Source organism: Chrysochloris asiatica, unplaced genomic scaffold (assembly GCF_000296735.1).
Source record: "Chrysochloris asiatica unplaced genomic scaffold, ChrAsi1.0 scaffold00050, whole genome shotgun sequence".
NCBI classification, from domain to species: domain Eukaryota; kingdom Metazoa; phylum Chordata; class Mammalia; order Afrosoricida; family Chrysochloridae; genus Chrysochloris; species Chrysochloris asiatica.
In genome coordinates, this window is record NW_006408568.1 from 978,408 (window position 1) to 1,000,534 (window position 22,127).

General features: G+C 45.7%; 1 protein-coding gene across 1 annotated transcript; it reads left to right on the forward strand.

Annotated features, from left to right (window-relative positions):
- Nucleotides 1-1,754: 1,754 nt before the first annotated feature.
- Nucleotides 1,755-10,787, forward strand: ACRBP (acrosin binding protein). Its single transcript, XM_006862656.1, has 10 exons — nt 1,755-1,797; nt 2,116-2,334; nt 2,548-2,642; nt 3,093-3,210; nt 3,992-4,457; nt 4,904-5,036; nt 8,322-8,501; nt 8,622-8,789; nt 10,106-10,189; nt 10,665-10,787. The coding sequence occupies exons 1-10, from the start codon at nt 1,755-1,757 to the stop codon at nt 10,785-10,787; spliced, it is 1,629 nt and encodes a 542-aa protein (XP_006862718.1).
- Nucleotides 10,788-22,127: the final 11,340 nt, after the last annotated feature.

Consider the following 22,127-nt stretch of genomic DNA (forward strand, 5'->3'; position numbering starts at 1 on the left):
TTTTTGCATCGTCTGGAATGGATAAGAGGCAGGAGGATGACATGCCAGAGTAGGACAGGTTGAGGAACCAGGAGTGGTACCTTTACAAGAGAATTCATAACTTCTCAACTTAAGAAAGACAAAGCCGGGGGGTGGTGCCTTAAATAAACCTTTTGAAATTGTGCATCTTTTCTCCATTAAACATTTTTCACTTAAGTTTTAATAAAAATGTATTTGTGTTATATACATGTACTACAATATTAAATATTAGCTTGATGTCATATTTGAAACACAAACTAGATAAATATGTTTTTCCCATACCCCAGTGGATTGTCTTGTTCACTTCCCACATGAAAACTACTCACTTAGAGTACTGAACCATCTCTATACTTGAACTCTCTCCATCTGAATCCTGCTTTTGTTTTTCCCTTTTGGCACATTTATTACACACAGCTTCCTCTCTAGTTCCTGCCAGGTAGGCCCTAATCTTATTTGATACATTCCATCTCTGCCTGTCCCAGAACCCTGCCTGTGCTTACATCTAAACCTCACCAACTATTGGGCAAATGGCTTCTTCCAAGCTTTATTGTCCTTATCTGTAAAATAAAGATGATAACTAGCTACCCTTTGGGATTACTATGGAAATTAAAGAAGGTAATACACATAAATAACAGAATCTCTTCCACTGAAGATATCATCTCAGAACACTATTAACAGATTGTTATATAAGTTTAATGGTAACAACGGTGTTTCCAGACAATAAGCACTGGACCACAAGGTTCACGGTTTGAACCTGCCAGCTGCACCTTAAGAGAAAGATGAAGCTTTCTGTTCCTGGAAAGATCTGAAACCTCAGAAACCCTATAAAGGATGGCTATGAGTCACAATCAATTTTACGGCACTTAACAATGTAGGTGTCATAGTTTGCAAATTGGGCAGCATGTCATCCCAAATAAATCAGTGCTCTAATTAAAAAGTTCAGGATACTGATAGACAGTGGTTAAGCACTTCAAAAAAGAAAAGACATAGTGATCTGCTCCAGTAAAAATTACAACCTAGGAATCTATGGGGCAGTTCTACTATTCTGAAGAGTTGCATTAAATTGGAATTGATGACACAAAATATATCATTTCACTGGCAACTTTGAATAAAAATTTTTGATTAGTTGGTAATTATGTCAGAATACATAAATTTTCTAAGAGCATAATGAGCTCAAACATCAAAGCTTAACTAGAAACCAGTCAGTCACATAATCAGAATGTTATAAACCTCTGCAGTCTTAAGAGGCTATGTTTTCTGAAACAATGAGTTTGAAGTGTTTTCTTCAGTAAACCTGATCACCTAAATACAATTATGTGAAACAAGACCAGGTACTTTTAAAAGTTGTAGTTCGTCATAGCTATAAAAGATGATTATACAGCCAGGCACATGTTTCTAACAAGATGACCTTCAGTGTGAGAACTATTTTCATAAGCCAAAACAATTTTGTTTTATTGTGCTAAGCAAATGGTCAATTTTGCCATCATTATGCTGAGTGGGGTCTTGTCGCGTCAGCACCCACACACCCTGGCACACTTTGGCCCTCCAGGACCTGCGTCAGTTTCCCAAGGCCCCGCCCCTTGGTGCCTGAGGCCCCGCCCCCTACATTTGTGACGTCTGGGTCACACCTTCTCAACTCCCCGTGCTTTAGCCCGCGCCTCGCCGGCTTTCTGTGTGGCTTCGGGCCCGTTGGGAGCTGCTTTGGTCAGGAAAACTCGGGCAGATCTTCCGGGGCCATGAGGAAGCTGACTGCTGGCTTCCTTCTCTCATTCCTCAAGGGTGAGAGGCTCCCGCTTGCTCCGATGGTCTCTTTCTTCCGGCCCGGTACTCCCTGAAATCCCTCTTACTGTTTCAGATAGGCTTTCTCCTATTAGCAGCGTTGGATGTGCGCCCTAGCTTCTGAGATCCTGATCCTTTCCTCGGAGGGCCTGACCTTTGCCTCTGTCCCTAGCATTCCCTCACCTTTGGTCATCTTTCCCAGGACTCCCCAGTGCCTTCATAATACAGGGCCCGGATGCTAATTTGAGTCTATCCTCTTCCCTGAGAGGATTTTGCTGTTCGGTCCATCCATCCATCCATCTGTCCCTCACCCTGCAGTGCTACTCCTGAATCCAGCACCTGCCCCAGCCCAGGATCCGACTTCGAGCTCCACTCCAGGCAGCCCTCTCTCTCCCACCGAGTATGAACGTTTCTTCGCATTGCTAACCCCAACTTGGAAGGCAGAGACTACCTGCCGTCTCCGTGCAACCCACGGCTGCCGGAATCCCACACTCGTCCAGCTAGACCAGTATGAAAATCATGGCTTGGTGCCTGACGGTAAGTACCACACTAGTGGAGAAATGGAGGCACCCAGAATTCACGCAGGGCAGAACTTGAGACAGCGGAAGGACATGATATGGCTGATACTTTACCTTAAGCCTGTCCGTGTCTTCCTCCCTCCTTCAGGAACCAAAAAAGTCCGCTGTCCTTCCTGGAAGGGTCCCCTCTCCTCCCACCCGGGTGTTTACCTGTTCCCCTGTCCTTTCTCAGGTGCTGTCTGTTCCGACCTCCCCTATGCCTCGTGGTTTGAGTCTTTCTGCCAGTTTACTCAGTATCGTTGCTCCAACCACGTCTACTATGCCAAGGTGAGGCCTAGGGCAGGTTGGATCTGATCCCAGGGTGAAACGAGAGGTGGTGGCAGCAGGGAGTTGAAGAGCTGCAGGAGGGGTCATCGTTAGTTCCTCCATTCCACCATTTTGCCAATCATTTACCCAATTTTTATACGAATACAGTCTCACCTTGGGCATTCAGACTGTCCATAACTGGGAAAAAATCAGGGACAGAGATGGGAAGAGGGCAAAGAGCTAAGTCCTACCATTTCTTTTAAGAAGTCAATGGTTTCATTCAAATCAAATACAGAAGAATGAAGGTAAGCATATGGCCCAGACAAAGTGAGTTTTAACTTACAGAGAAACCCTTTTTCTCAAGTCTTCTTCTTGCAGGGATCTTGTCCTTTCAATCTTGCCTAAGATCTGTGAGAAGTGAGAAATGCCCCCTTTGGGAAAGACATTCCCACTCACCTTCTCTCTTTGCAGAGGGTCCGTTGCTCCCAGCCGGTCTCAATTCTCTCACCTAACACTCTCAAGGAGATTGACACTCCAGCCGAAGTCCCACCCACCACAGTGACCTCTCCCATCTCATCACATGTCACAGGTGAGATCCTCCATTCACCTAGCTGACTACCAACAACTCCTGCAAATCCTAGAGGCCAAACTATCAGTGGTAGGGAAAAGGAAGACTGTTGAGAGGGGTCTGCAAGTAGCGACAAACAGTTGTTTACATAAGGGAACGCCTGTTTTGTGTGAATTCAAGTTAAGGCTTTTCTATCCCAGAATCTCTCCCACCATTTCTTATAATTCTGCCTGGAATCCATTTTTTTTCATTAACCCCACCATAAATCTCAAAGGTATTCCTGTATTTGGAAGTCCCCTGGGACTTTTAAACTAACTAGAAAAATTTAGTTGCTAGCTATTCAGAATATTGGGTATATTCTAAATACAGAATAGTTAACAGTTGTGAGAGGATCCTGGTGTGGAACTGCATAGACTGCAAAGTCAGTTTGAACTGCAAGGGAAACCCTACACAGGCTGCTATGAGTTGGGACTGACTCGATGGCACTTAACAACAAAAACAACAAACAGTTGTGAGAGGGACAAAAAATGGGATCTGAGGTGGGAATTAGGGAAGAAGATTGCTTGTAAAGGAGGGAGGAAGGTGAACACCACTATTTTGCCATAATATTATTCTTTTATTTTAATACTCATATTCTTTTCTGTGTTTTTTTTAAACTTGACTGCATATATGTAAGTGTGGTTACTTTCCTTTGCCTGTGTTTGTTTATGTGTGTACCGCTCTGTGAGCAAAGGCACTGGGGGTTATGAACCTAACTGTCCCTTTCTCTTCTCTTCTTGGTCCCTCCCAAATCCTGCTATAGCCACAGAGCGACAGGTCTTCCAGCCCTGGCCTGAGCGGCTTAACAACAATGTGGAGGAACTGCTACAGTCCTCCTTGTCCCTGGGAGGTCAGGAACAAGTGTCAGATCACAAGCAAGAGCAAGGACAAGAACACAAGCAAGAGCAAGGACAGGAGCATAAACAGGAGGAAGGGCAGGAACAAGAAGAGCAAGAGGAGGAACAAGAAGAGGAGGCAAAGCAGGAGGAAGGACAAGGGACAGAGGAAGGACTGGAGACCATGTCTGGACTGCAGACAGACCCAGAGCCCAAGTTTCAATCTGAATCTTTATCTTCCAATCCTTCCTCCTTCACTCCCAGGGTAAGGGAAGTGGAGTCTACTCCTATGATGATGGAGAACATCCAGGAACTCATTCGATCAGCCCAAGAAATGGATGAAATGAATGGAGCCTATGATGAGGAATCCTGGAAAAGTTCAAACCGTGGCAGGTAAAGGATTTTTTGACTCCCTCACTGGCCCTGCCTTCTCTGCTGCCTTCTTTGGGAATAAGAAACCCACCTGCCCAGCTTTGGCCTTCAGACCCACTCAGACCTGATTGGTCTTCAGGCACACCTAGCAACTTTCTACCTCACTTACTCCATACCCATCATTGGCTGATGAGCTCTATACCTGAAGCTACCAGGCCTGGTTATGTTCTTTACTCTGGCCCTGATTAGTTTTGCAACCTTTGAAAAGTCACTTCCCTTTTCTTTATCAACCTCAGTTCCTCATTTGTAAAAGGAGTCAGTTGGTCCCAAAGCTTCTAAGGCCCATCCAGCCTGCACAATGTTTGTGACCAATACCAGATGCTAAGAGAAGGGGAAGAGAGAGGATGTGGCTTTCTGCTCCCAGCCCTGTGGCCTGCTCCCCACCAGCCAGTGCTGTCTTCTTGCAGCCTCCTGCAGCTGCCCCATGTGGAAGCCATGCTGGTGCTGTGCTATTCGATTGTGGAGACCGCCTGCATCATGACTCCCACTGCTAAGGCCTGGCAGTTCATGGAGGAGGAAATCCTTGGTTTTGGAAGGCCGGTATGCCTTTCATGCTATTTTAGGGATACATGCTTACTGGGCATCCTCTGGACATGAGGGATGAGAAGTTACACAGGAAGCATGAAGCATAGTTAGACAGATTCTCTCCCAGCAGGAATCCCTTCTCTGGAAAGACATTTTCTCCAGCCCACCTTAAAGGAAGAAGGCTCAAGTCCCAGTCAGGAATCCATTCCAGTTTGAAATTCGTTCTTTAGCTCTCTGAGATATCAGGCCTGAATCATCTCTTAAACTCACTTGCCATTGTTAATACATAGCATTGCTTTAGAGTCAGCTCTCCTTTCCAGAAAGGACAGAGAGTCCATTCCTGGGAACCTGTAAAGAGAGGTCCAATTGTCACATGTCCTCAGCACTCAGCAAGTCGATTCCCAGGAAAATACCATTTAGGTTTTCAATTTATAATTTAGCAAACAATTTAGCATGACTATGCCATTCATTCATCCATTTGTTCAACAAATTGGGCACTCGATGGCACTTAACAACAACAACATATACTGAGTTTTATCAGTAAGTAAAATTATTCCAGTTCTTTGTCCTCTTGGAGTCTAGTGGACAGCGCAGTGTGATTGGATCAATGCTGAAATAGAGATAGGAACAGAGTGCAGAGTGAGTAGATGGGTGTACGATTCTCCCATGTTTAGGAGGATCAGAGACTGCTTCTTAGAGGAAGTGATGTTTAAGCTGAGATAGTTAGATGAAAAGAAGTTAGCCAGGTAGAGAAGGGGCCAGGTCAAAGTTCTTGGCAGAGAGACTAGTAGGTGCATAGGCTCCGGAAGAAGAAAGAATGGAGATTTCCTGAGGGAATAAGAAAGAACAAACTTTTCCTGCTCTTATGGGACCTACAGCCCAGTAAGGAGGTTAGTATACATACAGTAAGTAGTAAAAGAAAAGTAGTAGATGTTAAAGAAAGTTTTTTTAAAAAGTGGAAGTTCAGGGGTCATGGAGTGCTTATTGGATGTTAGGACTTGGTTAAGGAAACAGTAAGGAGTCCATTTTACTTGAATTTTACCTGAGTTGATATTGTTGTTGTGTTAAATGTCAGTGTTCCAACTCAGTCACTACTCTGTATAGGGTTTCCCAGGAGCGGCTGGTGAATTTGAACCACTGACCTGGCAGTTCAAACTGATCTTGCAGTCCAGTACTTATCCTACAGCACCATACCTGAGATAAGAGTCATAATATGAAAATGTTAAGTGGCAATCTAAAGCACTTATCTTAAATTTGGTTGTTGTTGTTGTTGTTGTTAAGTGCCATCAAGTCAGTTCCAACCCATAGTGACCCTGTATGGGGTTTCTGAGGAGCAGCTGGTGAGCTTGAACCACCGACCTTGTAGTTCAAACAGCTTTGCAGTCTAGTGCATTAACCCACAGTGCCACACCAGGAGTAGAGAAGAGGAATTCAGTATAGTTTTTGGGCAGGGACATTCTGCTGCAAGGAATATACAAGATGATGTCAGAGGTTCCGTGTACTGTGACATGCTTTGCCCATCAGTGAGGAAGGAGAATGATGGGCTTGACTGAAGATGCTTCTTAGCAAGATCCTCCTGATAGTGCTGAGGAAACTATATCAGAGCAGAGCCCAGCTAAGAGATGAATAAATTTATTCCAGAATGCCTAATCTGGGTGCTTGGGTGTTATTGTTAAGTGCTGTTGAGTCAGTTCTGACTCATAGTGACCCTGTATAGGGTATCTGAGGAGCAGCAGCTGGTGAGGTTGAACCACCGACCTTGAACTCAAACCAACCTTGCAGTCCAGCTCATTAACCCCTGTGCCACACCAGGACTCCAGGTATTTGGGCAGAACATTTATTATGTGCCGCTGAGTACATTCTGACTCATAGCAACCCTGTATAGGGTTTCCTGGGAGTGTAGTTAGCAGTCCAGTGCTTATCCTATAGCACTGACCAGGGTAGAGCATAGGTTTTGGAAATAGAAAGACCTGGCCCCACATCCCAGCTCATATATATATATATATATATTTATATATTAGATATATAACTTCGACTAAGTTAGTGAACATCATTGGGCCTCAAATTTCCTCATCAGTCAAATGGGGATATTATTAGTACCTATACTATGGTGTGGAGTTCTGGTGTGGCGCTGTGGGTTAATGCGTCAGACTGCAAAGCCGTTTGAACTGCAAGGTCGGCGGTTCAAGCTCACCAGCCGCTCCTGTACAGGGTCACTATGGGTAGGAACCGACTCGACAGCACTTAACAACAACAACAACAACAATGCTATGGTATGGTGTTGTAGTATTAGTACTGCACTGTTAACTGCAAGGTTGGCAGTCCAAATCCACCAGCTGTTCCTTGGAAACTATACAGGGTCTCTATGAGTCAGAACTGACTTGATGGTACTTAATAACAGCATGCTATTATAGGGCACAGAGAGCTCTGGTAGCGTAGTGGTTACGAATCGGGCTGCGAACCGCAAGGTCTGCAGTTCCAAACCACCAGCTGCTCCGCGGGAGAAAGCTGAGGCAATCTGCTCCCGTAAAGATTTACAGCCTCGGAAACCCTGTTCAGGGTCGCTATGGGTCGAAACCGACTCGACGGCACTTAACAACAACAATTATAGGGCGCATGGTAGATCCATAGGATAAGCACTGGATTGTGAACCACAATGTCAGAGTTTTGAGCCCACAGCTACTTCATAGGAGAAAGATGAGGCTTTCAGCTCCTACAAAGATGTAAATTCTCAGAAACCCTATATAGGGTCCCTATGAGTCAGAACCAACTAGATGCCACTCAACAACAACAATAACATACTATTATAGGGTTCCTATGAGAACTGAATGGCATTTTTGGCCAGAGTGCCCAGCATTATGTGCCCAGCACTATGTCACTTCTTCATAAATATTCGAGAGTCCAAGAAGAAAGTATGAGATCTTTCCATACAGGCCACATTAGGGGTCTATTGTAGGTCATTCCCTGGTAGACATTTATCAGGCACTTGACAATGAGGATTTGGAGTTTGAGATAGTGATCAGAGCTGGTGATAAAGATTTGAATGTTACCTACAGGGAGATGAAGTTTACCTGGAAGTAGATAAATCACCCAAGAAGAGGTTGCCGAAAATAGCCAGCTGAGGCCAGATCCTTTAGTAACGTTTGGGAGGGAAGCTGCGAGAAAAGCCAGAGAAGCTCTCTGAAGTCCCTTGATGGAGAGGCATTCATTCTCTGGGCCAGAGCGCTCTTAGGGCTGAGGTGTGGGAGAGGGCCAGCTGCCAAGTCTTAGCCTCAGCTTCTCTCCCGCACTCCCACACAGGTCTGTGACAATCTTGGGCGGAGACACACACCTTCCTGTGCCCTCTGTGACTTCTGCTCCCTAAAACTGGAGCAGTGCCACTCAGAAGCCAACCTGCAGCGGCAGCTGTGCGATGGCTCCCACAAAACAGCTTTCGTCAGTCCCTTCCTCACATCCCAGAGCATATCTATTGGCACCCAGGTACCTAGCAGGAAAGCCTGCAGTGGGGGACATTACAGGCTCTAGGCAGAATGGGCAGTAGGCAGGGAGGCCTGCTGGGGGACAGGGGCCTGTACCTCTCCCCTGTCCCCTGTACTACAGACAGGGCCCAAACAAGCAGGCCGCTTTTATGGGCTGGATTTGTATGGCGGGCTCCGTATGGACTTCTGGTGTGGCCGACTTGCCACAAAGGGCTGTGAAGATCCCCGAGTCGCCGGCTGGCTGCAGACTGAGTTCCTCAGCTTCCAGGATGGAGATTTTCCCACCAAGGTCAGAGACTTTACCAAAGAGCAGCCCCATCCCATCTGTATAATTCTCTAGGTAGCATTAGGAGCTGGAATGAGGCAGGCTTGGGCCCCTGGTTTCCGAAAACCAGTCCTCTACTATGCCCACTGACAGTCCCACAACCTCATTGAATAGGGTTGTGTTTGACAAAAGGATAGGAAGCTGGAGAGGTCAAACACACAGGACTGGAAGGCAGGAGGTTCTGGTCGCAGCTCTGTTAGTTACTTGCTGAGTGGCTTTGGACCAGTCACTTCTCACTTTTGCTCAAAATTACTCAAACAAAAACAAACCAACCAACAAAAAAAAGAGCAAAGCCACTGTTGTCCAGTCTGTTTCGACTCAACAATTCTTTGGGACAGAATAGAACTGCCTAATAGACTCCCCAAGGATGTAAATCTTTATGGAAGCAAACTGCACACTTTCTCCCACAGAGTGGCTAGTAGGTTCAAACACTGACCTTTAAGCCAAGGGCTTAACTGTTGGCACCACCAGGGCTCCTTAAGATTACTCATTTCTGTAATAAATGACTAGGTGATTCATAAGGTGCTGCCCAACCCAGTGATCCAAAGCTTTCTGACCTTAGTCTCTCAGTTCCTTCTCCAACTCTTCCAGTGCCTTCCCTGCTCAGTGAAATCAACTTTGCTCTTCCCTCAAAGTTGCCACCCATGTGTAACCACACATGTTTTGTCTGAGAGCCAGGTACCTCCCTTCTGTGGTTTAGCAGGAAGAACCAAGGCAAGGAAAAGTAGAGCTTAAGTTAGCTGAGCTGAGGGTCTCATGCCCAGATCTTCTCTCCTGACTCCTAGAAGTGGAAGGGGTCTCAGAGACCATCCTGGCCACCCCTCTGGATTTATAGATAAGAGGGCAAGGGACAAAGAAGGAACTGATTCATCCAAAGTCACACATTAAAAATTCTTCTACCTTCTCCCTCAGACCACCAGAAAGAGACTGATAATTGGACCACCTTTGAACCTTTCTGTTCTGTTCCTTTAACCCCTATTTCCTTTCCCCATTCCTTAGTCACTGTCCCAGCAAACTGACCAGAGAGACAGCCACTTCTCATTTTCCCAGGCTCATGGCTCCTTCCCCACAATTTACCTGTGACTGAAGGTGGGAGGGGAGAGGCAGTGGGGAAGAAAAAGCCTGTACCTCAGAGAGGAAGCTGAAGGATGGAACACCCTGGATGTGGAAGCCCTGTTTCTCAGGGACCCCACCCCCATTCTTGTTCCTACCATTGTGGATAGTCTTTAGACAGCTGATGTCATTAGGGGATTCTGACACCTTCCTGCCTCCTGCCGTAGATTTGTGACACAGACTACGTGCAGTATCCAAACTATTGTGCCTTTAAAAGCCAGCAGTGTCTGATGAGAAACCAAGATCGGAAGGTGAGCCTCCTCCCACTCCCTCCTCCTCCTATCAGAATCAGTTAGTCACCAAGGTTGGTCGGCTCCCTCTAAGAGCAGCCAGGAGTGGAGAGCAGTTCTCCACCTGTATCTGTGGGGCAGAAGCCTTCACCAGAGCCCCCTTCACCTGTCTTGGAATAAGCAAGGCCCTTCCCAAGTCAGAAAGGGAGCCTGGAGGGATGTTTCAGGTAAGAAGTGAGGCACTGAGTTGGGAACTGGATGTTGTCTCAGTCCTGCCTCTTGTTCTTACTCACCCAAGAGCTTGGAATAAGTCACTTCTCCCTTGGAACCTCAGCTACCTTGTTCCTGAAAGGAGGGGGTTGGGCTACTTGGGTGTCTCCTGCAGCTTTTAAAAACCCACATCCAAGTTCCCTTTTTCTCTCTACTACTCGGTGCTCATGCCCACATCCTTATCTTGTGGGGCTCTGACACACACCCTCTCCTCCACACCTTACAGGTATCCCGTATGAGATGTATGCAGAATGAGACTTACAATGTGATGACCCAGGCCAAAAGTGAGGATATTGTGCTTCGCTGGAGCCAGGAGTTTAGTACCTTGACTCTAGGCCAAGCAGGATGAGTTGGGGTCCATCCTGCTCCCACCCTATAGCCCATCCTTTCCAAATTCTCCATCACTCCTAAATGCCCCATCTGTCAGTTTGTTTCAAGGTGAACCCATCAGGTCTGTTACCTGGCTCCTCCTCATGTTTTCCTTGGGATGGGGCAGTAGTACCGGAAAGGCCTGTCATGGGAGCTCCATCTAAACTAAAAGATGTCTTTACATAAAGTATTTTTTTTCAGCCTGTGTGGCCTCTGTTGATTACGATCCCTATTCGTAGCTCTGCTGCCCTGCCCCTTGGGAATAAGCCCTTCCAGCCCCACAGATTTTTTGATCCATCTACAGGGGAGAGACTCCCATGGGAATGGTATTCATGGACGTAGCCATCTGTCACAAAAAGCAGAAGACCTCAGGAATTGCAATTGAAGATCATGGCTAGGGTCTTGGTGGTCATGTGGGCCACAAAGGGTATATGTATCTGCGTTTCTGAAGCCCTGGGCCCCATGATTTCAGATGTGAGTGTAGGATTGTCTTCCTGAAGATAAAGGCCAGAGCCTTGCTTGGGATTAAGTCTAAGACATCAACACCAAGGAAGTGTGCAAAACTTGTCCTTTATCAATAGGGAGGAGTTTGCTATTGCCTAGAGCCCAGAAAACCCTTGATTTGAACTCCAAGGATTTGCCAGATTATCTAAATATTGAAGTGATTATTCTTGATAACATACATTGAGGTGTGACTCCAGTGTTGGCCTTTAATAACTTAATATCTCCTAAAGTGTATTCTGGGGATACATACCTTTGGCAAATCATATAGTTGTTCCTCTTTGAGAGGTTCACAGCATTTTTAAAAGCTTATGTGTTATGGGAAAGTTCAAACATGCACAAAACCAGAATGGTCTACTGCATCCCCATGCACCCTTCACCCAAATTCAATGATCAACATCTGGTCAATCTTTTAAACAGCATCTTAAAGACCCTGAGAAGCCCTGTAATAGAGAAACAAATTCAACCACAGTACACTTTCTCACCTACCACCCAACACTAGAAGTAATTTTTGATTACTGAGTATTACCAACATGCCCAGCCCCGTACTCAGCTGGAGGATACAGGGACCAGGGAGCCACCTGCATTCCCAGAGTACACAGCCTGGGGGAAATAGACAAAGAGGAGCAATCCAACCTGACCACTGGGTGATGAAGAGCTCTGTGCACTCCACATGAGGGGCAGGGCCTAGTAGAATACCAGCAGACAGAGGGACCCTGGGCAGCATGAGGTACAAGCTACAAGCGGCATAGGCTAAACCACCTGACAGATTCAAGAGAGGAAGGGAGACACCCAGGGGAAACTAGTGAGAAACTGGTTAGTTAGTCATCTGGCATCTGTGGGGTGGGTGTGCCAGTAAGGCTTAGCGGAAACTCCATGGTGAGTGTCTGAGTCTGTATATGAGTGATCGGTGGGGGAGTTGTTAGTCGGCAAGAGTTAGGGGCTGGGTTCAGTGTCATTACCTGCAGGGACTTCTTCACTGGTCTGTCGTGAAGTGAAGGCCTCTGAGGGTACAGCTCTCACTGCCCCACTCTTCACTGCCCTGTGTGGGGTTGGGTGAATTGGCGGATCTGGAAAGGCATGTGCTGTGATCTGCTGAGGTGGGTGTGCCCCTACCCAGCCCAGAAGCAGGTCCTACCAGCCAAGCCTAGGCCCAAGCCAAGTGGGCAGCGAAAGCCAGCTTGGAACAGAAGCAGAGCAACAGGGAGCACAGGTATGTGGGCGTCACAAGTCAGGGGGTGGGAGGGTGAACCTTATGGGATACAAAGACAGCACCATTCCCTTAGAAACAGGGGGCGGTGTGGAGATAAGTGTGGGTCATAGGCCCTGGAAAACCTTTTTGAGTAGAAATGTTCTTACATGCTGTCGCGTCAGTTTCAACTCATACAAACCCTGTATAGGGTTTCCGAGGAGGACTGACTGGTGGGTTTGAGCCACCAACCTTGTGGTTCTTATTCTACAGGACCACACCAGGATTCCATAGAATACAAAGCTAAAAAGGGGGCTGCCTCTAGTGGGCAGACCTCAGTAAATGGAGCCAAAGTAGGCAGCCAGCATGTTCCGCACTTCCCTGGGTACTCTCTGAAGCTGGAAGCCCCCACTTTGGGGCATTTGGGAAGGTTGTGCCCTCCTCATCACCTTTTTGGCCCCCAATGCCATGCTCAACCCTGAGTTGCCCCAAGACATTTAGAAGGGCTCTCTGGAAACTGTTCTAACCTTTCACACCTCACACCTCAGTTAAAACTTAACCACTCCACCCTATAGCCTTCTTCCCCCAAGGCCAGGTTCTCTGCTAGATAACAGTTATGTGTTTGTTGTTGTTGTTAAGTGCCATCAAGTCTGTTCTGACTTGATGGCATTTAACAAGCTCTGAGGAGCTGCTGGTGAGCTTGAGCTATCAACCATGTGGTTCAAACCAACCTTGCAGTTCAGCACATTAACCCGCAGTGCCACACCAGGACTCGAGTGTTTAAACGCCACTAAAAAGTCCACTGGCACAGATGTGCTCATGCTGTTACCCTTCCCAGCTAACAAAAGTATATTTGAATGGAATTTTATGGAAATACTGCCTTAACCCAAACCTTCATTAGTATAAAGAAATTCAACTAGATAGTCTCTGATGTCCCTATAGCTCTGAGAGTCTGGTTCATGAAGGCGGGGTGACATTTCTGATACGGTAAATGGGTGGGGAGCCACCAGGGCCTCATTTTATAACACCAATGAGGATAGTGGCTTACCTATTACTTATGTTTCTGGAACTTCTATGACAAAAGGGGGACTTCCCACCAGATTCTGTCACCAGATAGAATTCCTCCTTTTGGGGTGAGTTAAAGTTGTAGCCTTAAGCAGGAGATGGAGGCAAGGATTGAAAGGAGATTGAAATTCATCCATGTAAGCCTTGCCTCCTGGCCGGCCACTCAGACCCAAGAACTCAGCTGTCAGTCTGCCTGAAGCTTTCAGCTCTCCCAATTCTAAGCCCCTTCCCCCCAGCATAGACTAGATTCCACCTACACAAAAATCTTTTTGGCCCAGACCCAAGGGAAAGATAACAGAAGACAGAATAAGAATTTAGGTGAATGGTGCAGACTAAATGCTGCCTGTGTTCAGATTGAGGTCACTGAGAAAGGCTCAGTGAGATTTTGATGAGGAGGCAGCATAAGACCAACATCAAGGGTAGGATTCCAGCTGCATGCAGAACTACAGTGCACAGGTCTGTGGAAAGCTGGTCCTGTCTGGATTCTCTTGGTTGGGACTTTATTTCCTGTGTTTCCAGTTCTTAAAAATCCGGGTGGAGGGAGAGGTGAAATCTACACATGAGGGAGGGGGAACAGGGACCAATTGTGCTGTAAGGTCACTATTGCTTTATGGTTTTTCCCAGAAATAATGTTGTGAAGGATGAGGTCAGAGTACCAGGGAGGGAGAAGATGCCTCCAAGGATGATATTGGAAATATCATCATACAGGAAGAAAGAGGCTCAGATAGGAAAGTGTAGGGAAGAGGTTGGGTTAGAAATTTTGACTAAAGAGAGAAGGGTGGGCCTGAACCAGACAGGAGGATGGTGATAACACACTTGGGACAGAGACTATTTAGGGCCTGGCAGGCATGACACATACCCTGGGTGCCATTTGGGGGGTGGAGGAGCACCACTGAGCAATATCTATTATTTCTATTTATCAGTTGATCAGAGAGATCATTCAGCCATTTGAAACTAATTGTCACAGGTGCTATTATCCTTTTATCTGTAGATACACTGCTGCCCCCGGGCCTGTGCCAGAGATTTCTCTCCAGAAAGAACATGCCCCTGAGGCAGAAGGAGCAACCCTTGACCCCCTCACTTACCTTATTGCTGTTAAGTGCCCTAGAATCGGTTCTGGTTCTGACTCTTAGTGACCCTGTATAGGGTTTCTAAGGAGCAGCTGGTGAATTTGAACTGCTGACCTTGTGGCTAACAGCCCAGTGCTTATCCTACAGCATGACACCCGGATTCACCTTGATGACCTGAATATATCTCCACAGCACAGATCTTCCCATCTTTTGTCTGCCCCTCAGAGCCACGCTAAGCTAATAGGATTCATTTGTGCCCCTAAAGCAGCTCTGGTGTGGTGGCACTGTAGGATAAGCACACTGCTAACCATAAGGTCAGCAGTTCAAACCCACCAGGCAGTCCTGTCAAGGCAACTGCAGTTCCAACCATCACATTAGGGGTGAGTTCATAAAATGTTTGACCAAATATAGCAGGCTAATTTTTTTAAGTTGATAATTTGTATGGGCTGAGAATAATGATACAAATATCGAAATGGCCCTTGGCAGAAAATTGGTTCCCCACCCTTACAGGGTTGCTGAGTCAAAATTGACTCCACGGCACTTAACAACAACAACAATGAAGCTCTGGGAGTTAAACTTCTGCTGGTGCCTCAGCAGTTTGAATTATTTTGGGAAACCTGAGTACATGACTATTAAAAGTTCTTTAGACAGAGGTGGAATAAATGATGGTTCAGGACTCAACTACTAGGCGAGAGGTTAGTGGTTCAAATCTACCCAAAGGCACCTTAGAAGACAGACCTGGCAATCTGCTTCCGAAAAGTCATAGCCTTGAAAGCCCTATATAGAGAGTAGTTCTAGTCTGCACACATGATGTCTCTTGCATGAATGGAAAACAACTTGATAGCAAAGAAATAAAAAAAGCACAATGTAGGGAAGTAGGTGAGGCATTGACTGGTCACATGGCCTCCCACATAAAGTATGAGGTTGACAGAGTAAAGAGGATGGGGGAGATCTGAGACTCCTTTTCAAACTCTAACCCTGGGGAATCGGGGTTAGAGAAAACGGAGGCTATGAATTATGGAAACGGAGGTAAAGATAACAAGCATTTGGTAAATATGTTGCAGGGAGAAGGTTGGGAGGATGGCAGACAGAAAATAGGTTGGATAAAGAGGCAGTATTTCCCTTTCCCACCCCTCAAACATGCCTGGTGGCACAGTGGTTAAAGTTCTCAACTGCTAACTTAAAGGTCTGCAGTTAGAACCCAAAAATTGCTCTGAGAGAGCGTGTTGTGGCATTAATTTCTGTAAGGATTACAGCCTTGGAGACTATGGTGTGGTTCTACACTGTCTTATAGGGTCAACTCTATGGCACTGGGCTTTTTTTGGTTTAGTCCTACCCCTTTTAATTCCATCCATTTAGTCTCTGGGCCCACATCAGTATCTGAAATATACCTATTCTTTTCTCTTCAATTCCCATCTGCGTCACTGGTCAGTTGCCAGAGAGAGTGGGTACCAAGGGTCAGATTCTTTACTGGAGACCCAGGGAAAGATCCTGATGCTTTTACTCTCACTTCCTGATAATAGCCCTACCCCTCTGGCTTATTTTCGTCAAGTAGTGCCCAACCCAGTTCAGAGGGCAGTGAGGACCTGTGGAACCTGGCCTGGATGTGCGTGTGAGAAGCTGACCCAGAGACAGGAAAGATGAGTGAGTGGCTGCACATGTTCTGGGGTATGAGTGGTGTAGCAGACCAAGTGGTTAGGCAGTCTTCAAGTGCCTCTATGCACACAGTGGTTTCTTTGCACCTCAGTATGTAGGACTGAGATGTGTTTGTGCACACACCTACATGGGTATGTGTTTATGGACCTGTCTGAGTCTATATGCATGTCTATGCAAACATATTGTCTTAAGGCAATACCTTAAATACCTTCTTTTCTGCCTTAGGCCCAATTGTCTGTGCCTATATGTGTGCACATGCATGTATATTACCAGACTGATTTTTATGTTGCTATGGATCTGTGCCAGATCCTGGTGTGGTGCTGCAGGATAATGCACTGGACTGCGAGGTCAGTTTGAACTACAAGATCAGCATTTCAAACCCACCAGATGCTCCTCGGAAACCCTATATGGGGTCCCTATGAGTCAGAACTGACTCAATGGCACTTAACAATAACAAAAACATGGATCTGTGTAAGGAGCTCTAGTAGTGTAGTGGGTTATGAATTGGGCCGCTAACCACAAGGTCACCAGTTCAAATTTACCAGCTACTCCGCTGGAGAAAGATGAGGCTTTCTGCTCCAATAAAGATTTACAGCCTCGGAAACTCTATGCAGGGTCACTATGAGTTGGAACCAACTCCAAGGCACTACTATGAATCTGTGTGTCTTTGTATGCATGTCTTTTTGTGCACACATACTTCATGTTTTTACATATGTACTTGTATGTTTAAGTTACTACATCAGTATGTGTCGATGGTCCTGAGACTACATGGGTCTCTAAGCCCTGCCTCCTCCCTAGTGAAATTAAACCCCAGCGTTCATTCTTTTTTGGAGCAGCTGTTCTTTGCTTCCTACATTTTCTCCACCACCTGAATTCTTCCTCAAGGTAGGATTAGGGAAGAAGGTCTTCTGGGCCATGCTTCGCCCTCTACATTTAGATCCCTCCTTCCATATCCTGTTTGCCTTCCTTTTTGGCTGCTTTTTCCTTCTTTGCCATCTGGTCTGGCACTGTGCCCACTGTTGGGAACCCTGAAGTTCAGGGAAGCAGGGGGGTGGGGGTGGGGGCCAGGGCAGGGGCTTGGCAGTGCTCAGTGCTTAGAATGGGCCATTCTGTGAGACTCTGTCAAAAATAGGCTTCATTATAAAGAAGCCTATAGACTTCTCCCCTCAGGACAGAGTATTGAGAGCATCCCCATGTTCTTTCCTAAAGGATTCCTAACTTTTAGTAGCAGCTTATCTAATAAGGTTTGTTTAACATTGTAACTTTTTTGATGGAAAGTCTTGGGATTCTTGGAAAATCTACTCACTGTTTAGTGTATGTCTCTTAATTGTTAAGAACTACCAGTTTGTCTGGACTCCTAGTATGGTGCTGTAGGATAAGCATCGGATTGCTAATCCATAAAGTCAGCATTTCAAAACCACCAGATGCTTCTCGGAAACAAGGTCACTGTGAGTTGGAACCAACTCAACGGCACTTAACAACAACTTGTTCTCTAAGTACCAAGTAATAGTTAAATGTGATAGTTGTTGTTGTTGTTGTTATGTGCCATCGAGTTGGTTCCGACCCATAGCGACCCTGTATAGGGTTTCCGAGGGTGTAAATCTTTATGGGAGTAGAAAGTCTCATCTTTCTCCCGCAGAGCAGCTGGTAGTTTCGAACCGCTGACCTTAAGGTTCGCAGCCCAATTCGTAACCACTACGCTACCAGAGCTTTGCTGAAACAATTGAACTGCTAGTGAAATTTTAATGCAAGCCATTTTTAAATATGCCTTTTAAGGGACTTGGTCTTATACTAAGTGAGTTATACAAAATATGACAAGAAGCGGTTAGGTGATGAGATTGATGCAGGAACCTTTGTCACAGGATTACAGGGTGGGTGAATGGGTGGGAAAGGGGTGGTTTCTGCCAGCTACCAATGAGGCCTGCTAAGCACAAGTCTGTCTTGGAAGAAGTACAGTCAGATGCTCCTTAGAAGTGAGGATGGTAAGACTTCTCATATACTTTAGACATGTTATCAAGAGGGACCAGTCCTGGAAAAGAACATCATTTTTGGTAAAGTGGAGGGTCATCAAAAAGAAGGAAGATCCTCAATGAGATGGATTAGCAGTGTCTGCAACAAGGGACTCAAACATAGCAATGATTGTGAGGGTGGCATGGGACCAGGTAGCGTTTTGTTCTGTTATATATACATACAGAACCAACTCCACAGCACCTAATAACAACATTACAAGTACAGAGACTGTTGGCAGGGTGTGGGGCAGGGCTCTGGGAGAAAAGCAGTGGAAGACATGGATCCATAGGACCTTACCATCTACTTGGACAAATGGAACAAATTCACATAAAACCTGAGGTGTCAAAGCAGTAGCTAAGTAATTTCATACTTAAGCAGAGATCATTAAAGAGGGACATGTTTTTGTGTGCATGTATGTATATGTGTGTGTGAAAAAAAGTGGGAGAAAAAAGGAAGTGTGTTATTAACATACAGATATATCAAGTGGACAAAAGAGGAAGAAGTATAATCCTTTATCTATCGGCACAGGTTTCCCCTAGGCTGTTGAAAAAAGGCCAGGTGCTCTGTCCAGCACTCATCTACATATTCAACTCATCTACATATTCTGCTGTTGGAAAGTAGCAAGGGACAGCTTGGACTTTGGAGTCCAGTGGCCCTAGGTCTGAATCATGAGAGACTTCACTCCTCATTGACCTTTTGAACTTCAGTTTCTTTTCTTGAAAATGTTAGGAAAAACACCTACTCAAAGGACTGTTTGAGTTCATGTACATAGAATACTTGGGATGTGGTGAAGTGATAAGTAAATGGGAGCTATGTTTCACTCAACATTTGTTAAGGTAGGAGCTAGAGAAAGAGCTGAATAAGCCATTGTCCACAGCTTCTCCCTCAAGTTCAAGTCTAGTGGGAGGGGCAGACGAAGAACAACTAATTACAGTGCGTGTGGTAACAGCTGTGATAACCCTCTGCACAAAGTGCCAAGGAAGCACAAGAAAGGGGATGACATCTGCCTTGTGGGGGAGGAAGTCTTCACAGAGTCCTAAGAAATGTCTGTTTGTAAGCTGGAGAATGAGAGGAAGGGCATTCCAAGTTGAAGACAGAGCATTTGCAAAGGCAAAGTCCTGAAAACAATAAGGTACGTCCAAATTTGCTATTAGTTGGTATGATTGGAGCAAGAAACAAGGGTGAGGTGGGGTATACCCGGAAAAGAGCATAGGTTTATTTGAGTTTCAGCACTGTAAAAATGATGGGTGTGTGTGGGGGCTTGTCTAATCTCTTCTAACTTCACAAGGGAGAAGGAGAATTAAAATAACAACCCAAGGCGATTCTTTAGGTGAAGGGCAGAAATATCTCCTCTTTTAACCTTTTTACCAATTCTGATACCAGCGGTCCTTCTCACACAGGGCTGAATTACCCAATAAGCAAGGTAAGCATGGATTTACTAATATGTAGTGAATAATTTCACATGGGTTTCACCACAATATGTGAAACTGTTTGCTACAGATTAGTAAGCAAGCACAAATAATTTGTCCCTGTCAGGAACTGTAACTTTTATAAGAGGCTTCAATTCTAAAAGAAGGTGGTGTGGAGTTGGAAGAAAGCGAGATGCCAGCCATACCTAGAAGCAGAATCTTTGATATGGTGAAATTGCTCACTACAGATGAGTAAAATCAAGTGCTTACCTTGCTTACTGGCTTTGGTCCCACAGCACTGTACTTCTCTACTGGGATCCATAATTCATTGCCATGGCCACACAGAACTAACAGACCATACTCACAGATAGGGGGTTTATGAAGAAAGTAACAGGTTACAATTCAGGACCAGTAACAACAAACAGGATACAGTTCAATTAGGGCAATGTCTTGGCCATGCCCACAGGCAGGTTTGTCCCTCAGCCCCTGGGTCTCTTTGCCTCTTGGTCTAACTTCTTCCCTGATTGGACAAGTGTTTCAAAGCTCTTTAACACTGCCAATAATTGCCCAGAGGCACCCATTCTACCAGCAAGACTCCTTTCTTGCCCAGGGAAGCCCATGGTGCTGTCCCCTGCCAGTCTCCTGGTTCTGCTGCTTCTGCTGCCGCTATTTCTCTGCCACTGCTTCTCACACTCTCACCATCTGTCTGAATCCTGGGTCTCGGAGGTTCTTAGCATAGGTATTTTGGGTCAAAAGAATGTACTCTACTCACTAAACAACAACAACCCAAGCATTTGGTGAGAGTTACAAGATCATGGTGAGAAAAGCTATATAAAAGTGAAACATTGCAGTACAGGCACGTTTAATCCCCATTTAGTAATACTGTTGTGTTAAAATTGTTATTTTCCAGAGGATATGTTTCTTTATTCCCTATAACCACTCTACCACCTCTTAACAAGTATCAAACTGGGTGGCAGTGGTTGGAGGGAGAACAAAGGAAGAACTCACCAGAAAACCTGTTTGAGTTCCGTTTACAACTACTTTCATGTAAGTTTACAATTTGGTGGTGGTGGTGGTGGTGTGCCGTGGAGTTGGTTCCGACTCATAGCGACCCTGCAGAGGGTTTCTGAGGCTGTAAATCTTTATGGGAGCAGAAAGCCTCATCTTTCTCCCACGGAGCAGCTGGTAGTTTCAAACTTATGACCCTGGGGTTAGTAGCCCGCTTAGTTCCTTTTTAAATAGCCCTAGTGATGCAGTGGTTAAGCACTCGGCTGCAAATCAAAAGGTCATCATCAGTTTGAACTTATCAGCTACTCTGTGGGAGAAAGATGTAGCAGTCTGTTTTCATAAAGATTACAGCCTTAGAAACCCTATGGGGCAGTTATACTCTGTCTTATAGGGTTGCTGTGAGTCAGAATTGACTCTACAGCAATGAATTTGGGTTTTTGAAGGGAATAAACTCAGTGTCTTGGGAGAATTGCTCAGGGTCTCAGACAGTTTATCTCCCTAAGATAGTATCTGAGTTTCTGGTGGTAGGTAGGTTCTCTGGACTTGTGGCACTGAGGTAGGTGGGACTTTCAGACCATTTCCAGTCATCTGGCTCCTCTCTCTCTTAGTACTGCCCTGTCTGCTAGCTTTTGCCTGAAGACTGCTGCTGTGATCTACTCTTTCTGAAGCTCACTGCCACACTTTGGACTTTGGGTCCCCTCAGAAGTGTGCAGGGGAAACACACTGAGCTCTTCCTACCAAATCACATCTCCCCCTTATCATAGCAAGCCCATCTGGGAAGCTCCTTAGTCCATAGATGTACCTAGAAAAGCTCAATTCTGTACAGGTCCTTTCTCTGCTTGGCAATACTGTGCTGCCAAGTCCACACTGATGTGGTCCTGCCCAATGCTAGTGTGCAGATAGCTTATGAGAGAACCATTGTATAATTTTCATTTGACAGATAATGAAACAGCTCAAACAAGCTGAACCCAGATTGCTCTGACCCCAAACCCAGCCTACACATGGTGCATGTGATAAGGGAATTTGAACTTTATTCGTTAGATTGTGGGGAGCCAACACAATATCTGGCCGGGTAGGTGCTCCAAATACTTCTCACTTCTCACCACCTGGCACCTATTTACTTGTATTTCTTTATTATATGTCTCCCTCCAATGGAATGCAAACTCAATGTGGGGAGAGGCTTTTGTTTTGTTGACTTCTGTGAAACGTGTTTGGTACCTTTTAAAGACTCATTAAACATCTGTGGAATAAAAGGAAGCGAGCGATATTGGATAATAGCAACCTAAGGGCTTTACAAGGAGTCCTGGTGTGGCACTATAGGATAAGCACTGGTTTGCAAGGTCGGTTTGAGCTGCAAGGTTGACAGTTCAAATTCACCAGTGGCTCTTCAGAAACTATACAGGGGTAGCTAT

Excerpts from the sequence above, each read along its gene's own strand:
- ACRBP (XM_006862656.1), top strand. The coding sequence starts at position 1,755 with ATGAGGAAGCTGACTGCTGGCTTCCTTCTCTCATTCCTCAAGG. Across the intron at positions 8,502-8,621 it reads GCATATCTATTGGCACCCAG|ACAGGGCCCAAACAAGCAGG; the intron begins GTACCTAGCAGG and ends CCTGTACTACAG. Across the intron at positions 8,790-10,105 it reads ATGGAGATTTTCCCACCAAG|ATTTGTGACACAGACTACGT; the intron begins GTCAGAGACTTT and ends CTCCTGCCGTAG.